The sequence below is a fragment of the Elephas maximus genome, chromosome 2, assembly GCF_024166365.1.
Source record: "Elephas maximus indicus isolate mEleMax1 chromosome 2, mEleMax1 primary haplotype, whole genome shotgun sequence".
In the NCBI taxonomy this organism is placed as follows: domain Eukaryota; kingdom Metazoa; phylum Chordata; class Mammalia; order Proboscidea; family Elephantidae; genus Elephas; species Elephas maximus.
The window spans coordinates 191,335,239-191,352,375 of record NC_064820.1 but is presented as its reverse complement, the minus strand read 5'-3'; the positions used below and the strand labels follow the sequence as shown (position 1 = coordinate 191,352,375).

General features: G+C 48.0%; 1 protein-coding gene across 2 annotated transcripts in view; it reads left to right on the top strand.

Moving 5' to 3' along the window:
• SH3PXD2B (SH3 and PX domains 2B) overlaps positions 1–17,137 on the top strand; it is a 124,984-nt gene that overhangs the window by 90,927 nt on the left and 16,920 nt on the right. For both annotated transcript variants that reach the window (XM_049874324.1, XM_049874323.1), the window contains exons 7-12: positions 411–545; positions 4,520–4,624; positions 9,534–9,651; positions 12,891–13,117; positions 15,393–15,442; positions 16,347–16,472. In XM_049874324.1, coding sequence (XP_049730281.1) covers positions 411–545; positions 4,520–4,624; positions 9,534–9,651; positions 12,891–13,117; positions 15,393–15,442; positions 16,347–16,472 — 761 coding nt within the window. The remainder of the gene's footprint in view (positions 1–410; positions 546–4,519; positions 4,625–9,533; positions 9,652–12,890; positions 13,118–15,392; positions 15,443–16,346; positions 16,473–17,137) is intronic.

Sequence of the window (17,137 nt, the reverse complement as noted above, 5' to 3'; positions counted from 1 at the left end):
AATGTCTTGAGCATCACTGGTGACTTCATGAATTAATAGATGACTGATTTTAGATGGGTAGATGATGGATGGGTGGATAATGGCTGATGGATGGATGGAGAGAGATGAATGAATAGGCTTTCCCAGTATGCCATCAGCTTCTTAAGGGCAGGTACCATATCTGAATCAACTTTGAACCCCCAGCACCTAGAATGTTGCCTGCACAGAATAGTCGCTTGGTAAATATTTGGTGGTTGAGTGGGCAAATGAATGAAAGTGTGAATGGATAAAGTAACCCTTGAGACGAGTCCTATGATAGCTTCGTTCTATCTTTAGAATGTCCTCCTGACCCACCCTGCTCCCCTGACTCCTTCTTCTTTGCACATGGGACATGGCCACATGTGATATCTGATAGCATCTCCTGTTCACAGGGGGCGACCTGACCTCGGTGGACCCCTTGGTCCTGGAGCAGTACGTGGTAGTGGCAGACTACCAGAAGCAGGAGAGCTCAGAGATCAGCCTCAGCGTGGGGCAGGTGGTGGACATCATCGAGAAGAACGAGTCAGGTAGGGACCTAGACCACCTTGCTCCCCACCCTACACTGTCACCAAGCCCCTAGGACTGGAAACAAGTAGGAAACTTAGAAACTGCAGTAACCGATCAAGCTGGCCAGGCTGCTACTCCTCTAGCTGATGGCCTCTTAGAAACCTGCCCCGTTTAATCACAGCACTCAGATATCACACTTGGTCACAACTCACCAACATCCTGTTGGGTCAGAATTTACTGATTTATTCTGAGGTTCACATTTCATGAACAGTCCTTCTGGCTTTAAAGCCCTTGGACACACGGAGTTGAGCGCTCCACTGGAAATTTGCCTTTGTTGATTTGCCTTTGACTGCCCACAGTCATCTTCATGAAGGCTTCTCAGCTGTGGGCTCTGGTAAATGGACACCCTACCTGTGTCTCCAGCCCATCTGCCCGTCGCAGAGACCAGTGTTCATGTATCCTGGCAGAGTCTGGGATGGAATGTGGTGTGATCAAGAAACTGGCCTGGGTTTAAATCTGAATTCCAGCATTTAGTAACAGTCTGGGTTGCTTTACCTTTCTGATCATCAGTTTTCTCATCTGCAAAATGAAAAAAACTGTTTCAAAGAGCCATTGTAAGGATTAAATGAGATGATGTACATAAAGTGCCTAACCCTGTGCTTTAATGCACTCACTAGCTAGCTGAAAGGTTGGTGGTTTGAGTACATCCAGAGGCTCCTCAGAAGAAAGGCCTGGCAGTCTATTTCTGAAAAATCAGCAATTGAAAACCCTATAGTACACAGTTTTACTCTGACACACCTGGGGTTGCCATGATTGGGAACTGACTCAGTGGCAACTGGCTTTGCTTAAACCTGTGCTTGGCAAACAGTCCAACCAAAACCGTGGGCTTCCTTCGCTTAATGGGCACCATTGAAGACAAAGAGCAGGGAGCGTGGGATGAGCCAAAAGACCAGAAGATCTTGTCTAAGAAAAAGTGACCTAAACTCACTGAGTTTGTTGTGGCTAAAATGTGACATTGGCTGTAATGTCATTACATGACCTATCTGTATGATACCCCTTTGCCTAGTTAAGGTCTAAAGAATAGGGGAAAGACTGAGTTTCCAGCATCATCTGAATCATGTTGCCATTAGTCAAATGTGATCAACATTAGCCAATAAAACTCCTTCATTACTCAATATAGTAATTATTATCCCTGCATCTCAGCTGAAGAAATCAAGACTCCAAGTGACTCAGTCACTTGCCCAAGATGTCACAGCAGATTGCAGAGCTGGAATTCCAAAAAATTTCCCCTGGTCCTGGAGAATGAGCCTATGCAAATTGTGTGGTGTGAATAGGATGTACCATGAGGACAGAAGAGAGCACTAACTCCCCCAGGCCGGGCCACCAGTGTGGAGTTGGAAAGATTGGTCTCAGCTGGATTTCTAGGAAAAAAGAAGGGTGGGAGCCAGGATGACAAGGTGTTGGGGACAAGCCTCGTATGTCCAGAGGACGGCAAAAAAAAAAAAAAAGGCAGCAGATGGTCAATCTTCAAGTGGCCAACAAACTGGCAACATGTATTTATTTATTTAACATTTCCAATTATATTTTAATTTTAACTACTCACATCATATATGGATGCATTCTTAAAACATTAATGAGTAAACTAAAATCTGTTTCTTCCATCAGCCACAACCTGCCCTCCTTTCCCATTCCCTGATAATTCTTTGGCCAATTTGCTATGAATCCTTCTTGGTAATTTTGTGTATACGTGCATGTACATGTGTGTATGTGTATCTGCATATGTGTGGATAGATAGATATGGATCCATGTACATCTTGTATCTATATCTAAGATTTTGTGGGGTTTTCAAACCTAGTGATTTCATTTTATACATTTCAGTCTACAGCATACTTTTCACTCAACATGTAGCTCTCCTTGTTCTTTTTGACAACTTCCTGGTCTTAGCTACTTTGAGTAAGTCCTGTTTTTCTCTAGGATAAACGATGCTGCATATCTCTGTACACCTGAATGAGTGTTTTTTTAGGTTATATGCCAAAAGAGGAACCGCTATGGCATAGAATATGCGTATTTTACATATTAAGGTATTGCCAAAATACCTGATTCCAAAAAAAGTGGCCTTTCCCACCAGCAATGCGTGAGGAAATATAGAGCTAAAACTTGGACTGTGAAGCTAGATGGCCTGAGTTAGAATCCCGGCTTCGTCGCTTTCTGTCTTTGTGACCTTGGGCAAGTCACTTGGCCTCCTCATCTGTAGATGGGGTAATAATAGTACCACCTTGTGAGGCTGTTTAAGGAACCAGCAAGTTAGCAGTAGATGTGAAGCACTGAGGACAGCATCTGGCACATGGCAGAGCACACGCTATAGCTGAGTTTGCTGTCACTGGTGTTATGACAGTTTCCTCATCCCTACACAAATACCTACAAATATGAGTCCTAAGGAAGACCTAGGACAGTTCTTCTGGTTTCTGGTTTTCCACAGATTTACCGACCCTAGAGTTTCATTCATTCTCACACACACAGCGTTCTAAGTTGTGCGTATATGTATATTGGAGTGTCTAGTTGAGTAAAGCAGAACATGGCTTCCAGTCCAGCATAGACCCCCTATAAGACCAGGAAGGTTGCTCAGGAGTCTCTGCTCCTTCTTTTTCTTCTCTTCCGGGGTCTCCAGGACTTGGATGTGTGTGATCTCAGGAAGCAAGTCCTCTTTTTGCATTTCTATTGTGCAGAGCTGGTTGGGCCTGTGGGAGCTCTTTCTCATTAGGGAGAGTTCAAGTCTGGCTCAGAGGCCTTTCTCAGACAGTTACAGGTAATTCCTGTTATTGGCAGTAGTTATGTTCTATAAAGTTGATCCAAGCACTGAATTAGTGACTACTAAACCATTGCTCCCGGGGGAAATACAGGGTTAGGTTCCTGTGAGCCTCTGGTCACAACATTTTTGTCAACTGATCAATACATAACCTTGTTTTATGTGTTTTTCTGTTTAAAGACACCTTATTTAATCTATAGTGTTGCTTCATTAGCATTGAATTCATGGCCAACAGCACTGTAACTCATGCCTGAACAGAGCTTATCTAGCATGTGTATTTTCCCTGTAAGGCATATCACAGCCTTCTTGTTCTTAGGAACACTACTAGATAGCATTTCCGCATGATGCTTGAAGGCTATTTGAAATGGCAAAATCACCAATAAAAAGCACGAAATTGTGAAAAAGTGACACTACGTATATCATGAAAAGGCCACTCGTTGGCAGTAGGAAAGCCGAAACAAGAAGGCAGAGCGTTGCCTCAGCTGGGAATGTGCTCATCGGATGGCTTATATTGTCTATATGTATATATAGCGTGTATATATATATGTCCTCTGTGTATATACATGAATGACCACAGACGGCCTGTGAGTAGTGATTCTGGAGCTACAAATCAATTTTAGCAAGTAGGCAAATTGGCAAACACAGGAGCTGTGAATAATGAGAATGTGCTGTAAGTCTGTAGCCAAGTTTGCCTTGACATGAACAAGCACTAAGTCAGTATCTCAGAGAAGTTATCAGGACAGTGGCTTCAGTGTCAGACAGCCCTGGACACAAATCACAGCTCTGTCACAAACTGTGAGCTTGGACAAGCCTGTTCGCCCCTCTGAGCCTCAGCTTCCTCATCTGTGCAACGGGGATGATAATGTAACGATTATATAAGACAACGCAAGTAAAACGGTGGGTGCATTGCACACCTTGGTGAAGGTCTCTGCGTCCATTACTCATCATTTGGGATCCTTTCTCTCCCCTGTGTCTCGTCTCGTGCAGGGGCAAGTCTCTTGTTAGCCTGTCTTTGGTGGTTAGCAGTCAGCTCGCATTGCTAGTTGGGTTCTACCAGTAAAATGGTGACTTGGTGGCCTTAACCCTGAGTGTTAACTGATAACAGTGGCTGAATAAGCTGGTACATTCTGACCCCCAGTGCCTCACACTTGACCTGACTAACATCAGTCTGCACCCTCGCTTTCCCAGGTTGGTGGTTCGTCAGCACCGCGGAGGAGCAAGGCTGGGTCCCTGCGACCTGCCTCGAAGGGCAGGATGGTGTGCAGGATGAGTTTTCCTTACAGCCTGAAGAAGGTAGGAAGGGGCTCGAGCCTCCGTCGTGCTGAGGAGACGTGGGCCAACTGTTACCTGCTCCAGGTTGCCTTCTCACCCACTCCCTACCTTCAGCCTCTGTAGCCTGGAACATGAAGCCTGGCCATGGGATTAAGACTGAAGTGAAATCACCCTTTCTTAAGGGCCTTTAGGGGCTGAGGCCTGCCTTCTCCCAGCATCTTCGGGGACCCCAGTAGGAATCCACTCAGACTAACAGGTAGCGGTGTTATGCATAGAAACTATAGCTCCCTTAGACATCAGCACAGCACTCCTCCTCCCTGGAATATTCTGGCTGCCAGGATGCTGAAGCTGCTTCTGGCTTCTTTGCAAGACATTTGAACGCATCTGTATGAAGATCTCTGCTTTTTCTGTTGGTTTAAATGGCCCTGGCTGAGTGTCAGGATTAGGACCGACCCTCCCTCCCCACCCCCAAAACACACACACACACACACACACTTTTGATCCACATCTGTTTCCCAGATAACCCTTCCCTACAGGTGTCCTGAGTGTGGTTCCTGCCATGCCAGAAATAGCAAGGCCTAACCAACTCCCTTCCCCCGCGGAAGCATTCCTAAAACTTGAGGATGAGTCCACTTTATCTAATGAACAGTGGGGTTTGGGAGTTAGACAGACCTGTATTGGAATGCTATCTCCACCCCATACTTGCTGAGTGTTCTTGGGCCAGTAGCCTAACTTCCCTAAGCGTCAGCTTCCTCATTTAAAAATGAAAACAATGGTACCTACACCATAGGATTTTTTTTTTTTTTCCTTAAATGAGATCCCACATGCAAAGCATGTAGCGGAGAACCCAGAACAATAAATAAGCAGGAGCAGTTACCATCGTACCAGCTATGCCTTATCCTAGGGTAGAACCAAATCCGCTGCCAGTTGAGTTGATTGCAACTCATAGGGTAGCTTTTAATTATTTTGAGAAAGCACAGAGCCACTTTAAGTATGTATTTATCTGAAGAGGGTAAGGAGAAGGGGGGACATATCTATGCTCAAAGGTTAGCAAAAAAAAAAAAAGAAAAAGTGCGATTTTGCATTCAGTATTATCTGAGCCACACTCCTCAGCTCAATTGTCCGTTGGTGTGCTCTGAGTCTGAGTGCTCACCAGCTCTAAAAGAAAAACCAAACCAAACCCATTGCCGTCAAGTCGATTCTGACTCACAGAGACCCTATAGGATAGAATAGAACTGCCCACATAGATTTTTCAAGTGTAATCTTTACGGAAAAGAGCCCTGGTGACACAGTGGTTAAGCATTCAACTGCTAACTAAAAGATTGGCAGTTCAAACCCACCAGCCATTCCACAGGAGAAAGATGGGGCAGTCTGCTTCCATAAAGATTTACAGCCTTGGAAACCCTATCTTACAGGCTCTCTGAGTCAGAATTGACTCGACAGCAATGGGTTTGGTTTTGGTTTTGAATCTTATGGAAGCAGACTACCCTGTCTTTCTCCCGCGGAGCAGCTGCTGGTGGGTTTGAACTGCTGACCTTTTGGTTAGTCACTGAGCACTTAACCACTGCACTGCCAGGACTCTGTTCACTAGGCACTAGGTCTGGGCTAGCGCCAAGGATACAAGAAGAATCCTCTCAGACTAAGGGGCAACTAAAGCCCCCTTAAACAATTAACAATGACCGCTGCAGGCCTGCCTGTCAGGAGTGATTGTCATCCCCATTTTACAGATAAGGAAACAAGCTCGGATGGGTAGAGAGATTTGCCTGGGGGTCACATAGCCAGAAGTTAGACCAGATTTTCCTAAGGGTTTGTATTGTTTTCTTACCCCTAACGTGAAGGCTTCTCTTAGTACCTCTTTATAATCGTGCTAGTATAGGAATAAGGATCCCTGGTGGCACAGTGGTTAAGCACTCAGGTGCTAACCGGAGGTTGGTGGTACGAACCCACCTAACGGCTCCAAGAAGACCTGGCAATCTTTTTACATAAAGACAACAACCTGGGAAGCCCTATGGGGTAGTTCTGCCCTATCAAATTGGGTGCCTGTGAGTCAGAATCAACTCCATGGCACACAGCAACAACAGTATTGGAATTATGTCTATTGGATATCTCTTCACTCAAGTTCAAGGTTAATACTCAGGAACTTGGTCCTTCTCAGAAACCTGGGCCTTGGAATAGACTCAGAAGTAATGTGCTCCTAAATGGGAGCACACCCTTGGTACCCTTGGCTTCGAGACGTTGGAAGTGCTTTCCTCTCACCTCTGCCTTCTGCCCTCCCCTACATGCTGCTGTCCAGTCTCCTGGAGGTACTGGTCCTTGCCCCGGCCCGTGGGCCGCCGCCGGACTCTGGGGGACTTGTATGCCATCAGCTGGCGTCCAGGTGCCTGCCTCAGCATTGTCATCTGGTGTTTGGAGCTGGGCCCCTGCATCTGCATGAGCCTCTGCTCTGGGCCTGCCCATGCCTGCTGCATGTGGGAACCAGGGAGCTTCTCCATCCCATGTGTGTGTACGTTGGCATGTGGGTTTGGGACCCAGGGGTTTTTTTCAGACTGGGGGCTCTAAGGTTTCCCAGGTTAAACAATGATGTGTGGGAGCCCCAAGCTTCCATAGTGCAGAGCCTGTTACTTTCATCAGATACCTTTGAGTTTCAAGGGAAAGAAACCCACGTCAAGCGGGCTTAACCCAAAGGGAAGTTGATTGGCTCCCATTGTCGAAAGCCCAGGATAGGGCTAGCATTGAGCATGGCTGGATCTAGGGGCTTGAAAATGTCATCAGGACATAAAAATATCGTCAGGGCTTGGGAGTCACTTTAGCCAACTCTCTGCTCTGTCCTCTGCTCTGTTGGTACCATTCTCTGTAGCCTCTTTCCCCTCATGGTGACAGCTCTTCCAGGCACCTTTTAGGGCTGCCCACTTTCAACAAAAATCCCTTCACTGGTTCTGACTGGACCCACTTGGGTCCCAGGCTGTCCTTGAAGCAATCGTGGTGGCCAGGGGGACACAGCATTTGGCCAGGCCAGGTCACACACCCACCCCCCGCTTACAAGATGTGGTGAGGTCTGCCTCGCCATCCACAAGGTCTAAAGCTGGCAGCGCCCCCAGAGGCAGGGCAGGCAGGTGCCAAGCAGGCAGGGGCAGCAGGCATGCCAGGCCATTGGCCTTGAGCTTTGTTTGAGCTCCCTGAGTGCCCCATGGAGCCCAGAGAAGATCTCTGGGTGCCAAAGAACCCTCTAGCCTGTGCGGAGCAGCCCAGGAACTCAGGGCTCATGGGACTGACCGCACCTAGACAGGCCCCAGGCAGGGCCCTCACCCTCCACCTAGACAGATCTGCAGTGCATCTGCACCCGCACCCCATCCTGCAGCTTCCCAGAGCGAGGGGACCCACTGACTCTGCTGCGCACAGGATACAAGCAACTTGAGTCCACTCAGCCCCTCCGGGCAGGTCAGTGGGTTAGATCAATAAATAAATACACGTGTGCTTTCCTCCTCCCTCGGTACCAGCTGGGCAAGCCAGAGGTGCCTGGGATGTCTTCCCAAAGAGACACATCAGCACCAACGTACAAACCCTCAACACCAGCCACAACTGGCCTGGAGCTCACCTGGGGGCTGGGTGGAACCAAACAGCAAGGCCGCCTCCTCTCCTGGCTGGCCTCCCCTGTGACAGGGATCCACTTCTCCCATCTGAGCGGTCAGAGCTGACGGTGTGGATGGAGGAGGGGTGTTGCTGTGGGAGGGACATGGCTGGAGGCAGCTCTCTGGGAGGGCTGTAAGGATGGTGCCTGGCCTCCGGGGAGGGGTCCCCAGGGAGTGGGGGGCAGAAAGCACCCCAATCACAGCAATGAAGAGGGAAGCTTCCAGCATGGTTGATGCGAGGGGCTTGGAAATCATTAATGAAAAGTGAAACCCGGTGTGCAGCTAGCTGTGTCCTCTTTGGTACTGAGTTGAGCCTCAGTTCACCTGCTGTCTAATTCGGCTTATTCTGGAACTCTTCACCAGGGAGAAGCCACGGAGGGTTTAACCCCCTCTGGCCTGTGTAAGGTGGCTCCTGCCAGGCTTTCATAACTTGTTCATTTACCAAGCATGGGCTTCCTTACTAATGACATCCTAGGCACCATGCCCAGTGCTGGAGATAGAGGAAAAAACAAGGCTGATCCAAATCCCTGCTTTCATGGAGTTCATATTCTAGCGGGGGAACCAGGCATGAAACAGAGCATGTAAGTACATGATACGGTGTGTTAGAAGGTCATTCTCTGTATGGCGGAAAAATAAACCAGAGTGAGAGGAAGAAGGAGAGCAGTGGAGTTCAGTGGTAGAATTTTCACCTTCCTCGTGGGAGACTGTAGTTCAATTCTTGGCCAGTGAACCTCATGTGTAATCACCCATCTGTCAGTGGAGGCTTTTGTGTGGCTATGATGCTAAACAGATTTCAGCAGAGCTTCCAGACTAAGACAGACTAGGAAGAAAGGCCTGGCAATCTATATCCAAAAATCAGCCAGTGAAAACCCTGTAGATCACAGTGGTCCAATTCACAGCCAATGTAGGGATGGTGTAGACTGGGCAGCATTTTGTTCCATTGTGCATGGGGTCATCATGTGTCATGGGGCCAATTCCACGGCAACTAACAATGAGGGGTGAGGATGCCAGGGGTTAGGGTATTACATAAGGTGGTGGGGGGGGGTGACCTTCAAGCCCAGATTTGAAGAAGGTAACGATGAATGTGTGAAGGAGAAGGGTTTCAGAAGAATTGGACCTGCCCTTTGTCCCATGACCTGTTGCTGCTTGCACAGTCACCAGGGTTAAGTCGGGTCTGGGGAGTGCACAGTGATCTCTGGGGTAATTCTTCCCTCAATGAGCAAAGGCATCTCATGGACTGGTGCCTTGGCCATCAGCATCTGCTGTCCTTTTCCTAACCCAGCATCCCTTCGTCCCCACAGAGGAGAAGTACACAGTCATCTACCCATACACAGCCCGCGATCAAGACGAAATGAACCTGGAGAGAGGGGCCATGGTAGAGGTCATCCAGAAAAACTTGGAAGGCTGGTGGAAGATCAGGTACCACCTCTGCCTCCTGATGCCAACTGGGTGGGCTTCAGGTCAGGAGGGCTCTGGCTTCACTGAGATCTGTATGTGATTCCAGACGGGTGAGGTTTCTGCTGGTGCCTTAAAAGGACACTTCTCTGTGCCGTTTGGCTTCCCTCCCTACCCATATCCTTCCCTAAAAGTCCATAATAAGCAAAATCTTCTCCAAACACACCAAACCACAGATAGCAGCAACCCTGTTAAGCAAGGATGGTCTCTACCTCCATAAAATGTTTCTTCTGACGAGTGACTGGGAGGTTGGAGCTGCCTTATGTGAGTGACTTCCCACTCCTGCCCCACTCAGAGACAAATATGATGCTTAAAAACCACATTGACTGTAATTCCTCCTTGGGCTAGTAATTTGCCTTCTCATGGTCCAATAGTAAAAGCAGGAAACCTGCTCTTCAAACTTCCTCACACCTCTTTCTTTCATCTGTGTGTTGAAATCAGAACCTCACAGGCAGCTAAGGTGACCAACTCATTCTGGTTTACCTGGAAGTTTCTTGATTTAGCAATAAAAGTTCCAGAAATCCCCTCCTTGGTCATCCTAATAGGTGGGCGGTGACAGGAGAAAATTAAGGCAAGAGGGGAAGCTTGAAGTCCCTGCAGTCTAGTATCTGCCACCATGATGTATAGCAGAGCATTAGGGCCACTTACGGGACTGAGCATATGATACTTCCTTTATTCATTTGTTCATTCAAACACACATCAGGAATCCGTTTTGGTCCAAGCCCTATTCTGGGAGCTGGGGAATCAACAGTTAGCAAGACAGTAGTTCATGCCAAAAAGCACAGAAGATGGACTCATAAACAGTTACAGAACAGGGTGGTGAGTGGTGTGTCAGGGGATGCACTCTGGAGCACAGAAGAGGGACTCCTCAGCCTGGGGGGTCAGGAGGACTTCCTGAGGGAGGGGACCTCTGAACTGAGATTTGAAGATGGAGTAACGATAACAATAGCTAACACAGAAGTAGATTGATCAGGTATGTTATCTTGCTGCATAACAAATTATCCCAAAATTTAGTGACTTAAAACAAGCATTTATTATCTCAGTTTCCATGAGTCAGGAATCCGGGAGTGGCTTAATTGGACTCAACGTCTCTCATGAGGTTGCATTCAGAATGTCAGCAGGATGTTATAGTCATCTGAAGGCTTGACTGGGGCTGAAGGATTCTATCCCAAGATGGCACATTCGCATGACTGTTGGCAGGAGGCCTCAGTTCCTCACCACTTGGGCCTCTCCATAGGATGCTGGAATGTCCTCACATGGCAATATAGTGGCTGACTTTCTTCAGACCAAGTGATCCAAGGGAGAGTGAGTGAGGAAGCTGCAGAGCCTTTTATGACCAAAGTCACCCACTATCACTTCTGCTTTATTCTATTTGTCTGGCCCACATTCAAGGGAAGGGGAATCGGGCTCCATCTCTTGAACGGAAGAATATCAAAGAATCTGTGAACATTTAAAAACCACCCCAAAGTGCATACCTTATATAAATGTTTCATAGAAATACAGTGCTATTTAGTTCTTAAAGTTATTCTCAATAAGAGAGTTGGCCCTGCCATATATCATTTCTAGCCATATGAGTCTGTTCACCTTTCCCCAAAGGTATAAACAACTATTTCGTGGTACCAGACCAGTGAGGTGCTATTAAATGTTTAACAACCTGCTCTCCAGGGAAAAACACGCTCTGAGTTATGGCATTTGCCAATTTCCATGGTGTAAATACTCCCACCACAGCCAGCATTAAGCTCTCATTGTGTTTCACTGAATGTGGAGTTGGAAGAGATGCGCACACTTGGTTCTCAAAGCTGGTGGGAGCCAGCTCCAGCACAGCTGTGCTCTAGACTGACCCTCTGGTCACTGCTATTAAACTGAGTTCTGTGGTATAGAGATTCAGGGATCAGTGCACTCATTAGATTCCCTTCGTGGGTGGGGTGCAGCAAGCTGTTCTGTCAGTGTCTTGGTCAAACATTACAGTAGTATCTACCTTACATGGTTGGGTGGATTAAATACATCAATAGCTATAAAGTGCTTAGAATAGTGCTAACAGAGAGTAAGGCCCAGTGTCAGGAGTTCGTGGGTAGAAAAAATGGTTAACGCACTTACTTGGCTGCTAATCAAAAGATTGGTGGTTCAAGGCTACCCAGAAGTGCCTTGGAAGAAAGACCAGGCAGTCAACTTCTGAAAGGTCACAGTCATTAAAAACCCATGAAATACAGTCCTACCAACATACATGGGGTCACCGTGAGTTGGAGTAGACTCAACGGCAACCGTAACTGAAAACTTCAGTTACCACTATCGTTACCATCACAGTGGTGACTATAAGGGGACAGTGGCTATAGCAGAGCTTTACAGCTGCTTATCCCAGGCCCTGGTAGCGCAGTGGTTAAGCGTTCAGCACTCACCTGAAGGGCGCAGTTTGAATCTACCAGCCACTCCTGGGAAACCCTGTGGGGCAGTTCTGCTTTTTCCTATAAGGCTGCTGAGTCAGAATTGACTCTACGGGAATGGGTTTGGTTTTGGTTTTGACCCCAGGCTGGATCCATTGGTCATTTGTCCACTTGTTCTTTTATTTCTTCCTTCATCTCACTGACACCAAGGCCCTTGACTGACTGCTAAGAATCTACCTCGGTCCCTGCCCCGGGAGCTCACGTTCTAACGTTCTAACTGGGGACACAGAACCGCCTCAGCAAGTGCCGTTGTGCATCATAGGTGCTGGGACTGTAGTGTGTGCAGGAGCCAGCGGGGGCGCTGTGGAAGGGGCGGCTTTCTCCAAGGGTCAGGAAGGCTTTAGAGAGGAAATGGCATTAAGCAGAGGTGGGAAAGAGGAGTAGGTGTTTACCAAGAAGGTAGTGGGGGAGGGACTGTCCAGGCATAGCGGTCATCAACCGCAGAGGCATGGGGGTGTGAGGGTGAGGAACATGCTGCACTTGGAAATCACAAGCCATATGGGTGGGGTAGAGTGTGTGGGTGACTGTGAGAGACGAGGCTGGGAGGTTTGCAGAGGCTAGATTGGAATGGCCCCGAGTGCCAAGCTGAGGGCTCAGGCCTAATCAGGAGGCAGTGGGAAGTGAGCCAGCTTCTGGCCGTGGGTACTTGTGACCCATTGTGCCTGCCATCTGGGACCTGCAGTGTTGTTTGCAGTAGGAGCATGGCTTCTCCCCATGGGTCTGGGGGACCAGCCTGACCGGCCTCCTTCTCGCACCTCCTAGGTACCAAGGCAAAGAGGGCTGGGCCCCAGCCTCCTACCTAAAGAAGAGCAGTGGGGAGCCCTTACCCCCAAAGCTGGGTCCTGGCTTCCCAGCCCACTCGGGCGCCCTCGACCTGGATGGCATTTCCCGGCAGCAGAACGCAGTGGGCAGGGAGAAGGAGCTGCTCAACAACCAGAGGGACGGCCGATTCGAGGGCCGCCTGGCCCCCGATGGTGACGTGAAACACAGTGAGTGATGCCCACCCCAGCTCCTAGTGGCCGAGACCTCCCATGTGCTGAGTTCTATGTTCAGAGCTTCCCACGTGTTGTCCCTCCTCCTCGCAACAGCGCTGCTGCCCACCCATCCCGTAGATAAGAAAGCAGAGGCTCGGAAACCCAAGGTAACTTGCTCGAAATATTCAACCAAGACTTGGAAGAACCGGAATCAAGAGGCGCCACTGCCTTGCCCGAGTCCCAAGTCTCCACTTCCTCATGATGGTCACCATAGCCTGGATTTCGAGCACCTACTGTATGCAGGCAGCTTATAAATACATTTAGTGTCAGGGACTGCTCACAACAACCTTGAGGAACGTAGTACATCGGTTTTATAGATTAGGAAACAGATGAAACAGGAGATTTGTCCAAGACTACCCAGCTAGTGAACAGGGGAACCAGGACTTGAACCCAGGCCTGTGTGACTCCAGAGCTTGTTCTCCCTCCACACTACGCTGCCTTGTATCTCAGCCAAAGAAAGAAAAGGTTGAAATTTACCCTAATGATAGTACTTCATCCATGTTGCTTTTCAAACCATCCCCATACACCCGAGAGTAGAGTTCACTTTTGCCTGCATTACACCCAGGACTCCAGCCTGAAACCCAGTGCCATGATCCCGTCCTGATCATGTGGGTGAGGGACTCGGTCTGCTGGGAAAGGGCTTCCAGCTCCCTGCAGGAGTAACAGTACTTGCCCATGCCTGGGGTTCTCCCAGATGTCCTTGCTAAGTGGCTCTTGACAGTTAGTGAACTCCTTGAGTTCCAAGTTCTTGAAGTCCAAGACTTATACTCTCTGTCCAACTGCCCTGAGAAAACACTGGCTGTGTTTTCTGATGTGCCATGGCAGGGGTTCTGGGCAGCCCTGAGCTTCTGTGATTCCAATCTGTCATGGCCAAGAGCATAAGAGGATTCCCATTAAGACCAGAGGAGCAAATAAATCTCAGAAATCTGAGTCGTCTGAGGTTACGACACAGGTTCCAGTGCTGTAATAAAGACCCTCACATACACACGTACACACACCCGGTAACAACGGCTTAAATGATTTAGATGTTTATTTCTTTTTCATGAAATAGTCCAGGCATATGTCAAGGGCTGGTGTGGCAGCTCCATGCAGTCAGAAGTCTTGTTATGCTGCACCTGTCTTATTATGCTGATGTCCCAAGAGTACACTGCCCTCATCCATCTGGTCCAGGATGGCTCATCACTATTCCAGTTAATGAAAAAGAGAGAGGAGAAGAGGTGGGAGGGAAAGCAGAGTGGAAGTTACCCATTGGTCAGAACTTAGTCACATGGCTGTGCCTAGCTGCAAGGGAGTCTAGGAAATGTCATCTTTATTATAGGTAGCTAAGTGTCTGGCTAAAACTCTGTTTGCTATATTTCATAATGGAAGACAGGGGAAATGAGTAGTTGAGGGTTTAGCAGTCTCCTCCACGTCCCAAATCCCATACCCTCTGCATGCACACATACACTGAATCAGCCCTGCTGACACACAGGGTGACTTCAGCGTTCTGCTTTCAGCCCAGAGCCTTGAACCACTGAAAAATCCTCCTCCTGACCCTAAGACCCAGAGCCAGTGCAGGCTAAAGTCATCAGCCCAAATTTGTTTGGGTCTGTTTGATTAGGTCTTGTTTAATTTGGGTTTGCTTGTAGAAACAAAATCAAGGGCATTTATTAAGTGCCTGCCACATGCCAGGAGTTTCACACATGTCGTTTACTTTAATCTCCAGCCACTGCTCCTGGGAGTAATGCGCTAGCCCTGTTTTATAGATGAGGACCTTGTAGCTCAGGGGGTCAAATAACTTGTCCCGAGCTGGAAGCCAACAAGCATCTGTGCTATTCTTAAACCTATACTTTTTGCCAGTCCTAGAAAGTTTTCCAGAGCCCTGATGGCCAAGTGCTTAAGAGCTTGGCTGCTAACCAAAAGGTCAGCAGTTCAAATCCACAAGCCGCTCCTTGGACACTCTGTCCTGTAAGGTCACTATGACTCTCAGCACTATCCCCTTCCTATTCATTCCTGCATAGAAGAGCCCGTGATTTAGGAAAAGCCACATTAATAGAGGGTCCTGAGCCAAGCACGAGCAGCTCCTTCCTGATTGGGTTCTTCTCCCAGGAAGGGGGGCAGCAGTACGCTGGCTCCTGTGCTTTACACCTGATTTTCTGCAGGAGGGAATGGACCTTTCCTTGTGTCCACCTTGGGAATTTTATCTGTAGGGCTCTGCACATGAGTGAAATAAGGTCTTGTTTCTTCTTAGGATCGCCAAAGAGGAGGCAGAGACCCCCTCCTCGCCGGGACATGACCATAGTAAGTGGACCCTTGCCACCAGGGAGCCAGCTGCTGACCTGAGGGCTAGGATGCCCATGGCCCCTCAGCTCACGTCACCCTTTCTGTCCTTGTGAAGCAGGCTAGACAAGTGCCAGGCCCGTTGACTGGTGGAAATCCTGAGCTCCGAAGGTTAAACCGTTTGCCCATGGTTCCAGAGTGTATTTGTGACCGTCAGGTCTCAGGACTTTCTACTTGCTCTGCCCACTTCCCTTTGTCGCAGTCAGTCTCCTCCAATGAGTCATCTTGAGGCCCAAGCTTCAGTGATAAGCAAATAGTGTTCGTGGTGCCATTCTGTTATTCTACTTTCATACTCCATTTTTTTTATTCTCAAGGCACCTTTTTAAACGATACTTTGAAAAATGGGCCTTTCTTATATCTGTCATATACTGGGCACCTATTGGATTTCATGCAGTCTGCTAGATGCTATGTTACATTAACTTATTTAATACTTGCACTGACCTCACCAGGTAGATACTATCGTTATCGCCATTCCACAGGAGATAAAACTGAGGCTCCAGAAAGGAAGGTGATTTGCACAAGGTCACACAGATAATCAGTATTTCCAACCCAGATGGGTCTGACTTGCAAACCCATGTTCTTTCCACAGCTTTCACTGTCTCTGAAACTGGAGAATATTTTCTTGCCCCAACTTTTCATGATTGTAGCCAAATGTCCTGTGTTTCTTCTCATTGCTCTAAAGCTGAAGGGCCAGTGACTCACTGAGGAGCTGACAATGTGAGTGGTCTTTTGCTTTGTCCCTTAGAATCCATTTAGGCCCAACAGCCTCACCTTGAGGGCAGTCATGCATCCCAGCCCCACCAGTCCCCTCCGTCCAGTGTCGCGGTAATGCACCCACACTTAGCACTGTGTTCAATCCTACCAGCCTCGAGGTCTGAACCTACCGAAACCTCCCATCCCACCTCAAGTAGAGGAAGAATATTACACCATTGCCGAATTCCAGACGACCATCCCTGATGGCATCAGCTTCCAGGCAGGCATGAAGGTCGAGGTGAGTGGACCTGGTGTCCTTTGCTTGGGATTATTCATTCTAGCTATCACCTTCCACTTCTCTCCTCACTCCTGCTTTCCTCCTCTTGCCTCCTACTTCCATATCCTTTTTTGTGTGTGTGTGTGACAGGTTTAATGTGATATAATTCACATGCCATACAATTCACCCATCTGAAGTGCCCAGTTCGGTGGTTTTGAGTATATTCACAGTATATTCATCACCACAGTCAATTTTAGAACATTTTCAATACCCCAAAAAAACCTGTTCCCTTTGACCATCATCCCCACTATCATCGCCACTCCCGTGTCCCCCATTCTCCCTAGCCCCAGGGAGACTTTCTGTCTCTAGAGAGTTGCCTATTTGGGGCATTTTATATAAATGGAATCATACAATATGTGAGCTTTTGTGACCGACTTGTATTCTTTTTTGAATCACTTCCTACTTGCATTGCTTCTCCTATCTCCTTTTCTTCCTACTCTTTCTGCTTATCTACTCTGTTTGCTGAATAAAGGCCAACATAAATCCTTTTTCTTCTTTCCTTTCTCTTTTTTTTTTCTTTATGGAGTTAGGGCTTTAAGGTGTTTCCCATGCCTCCAGGAAATGGGATAACAGCAAGGGTCAGGGATTATAAACTTTGGCAAAGACTCCAAAGATGGTGTTGACAC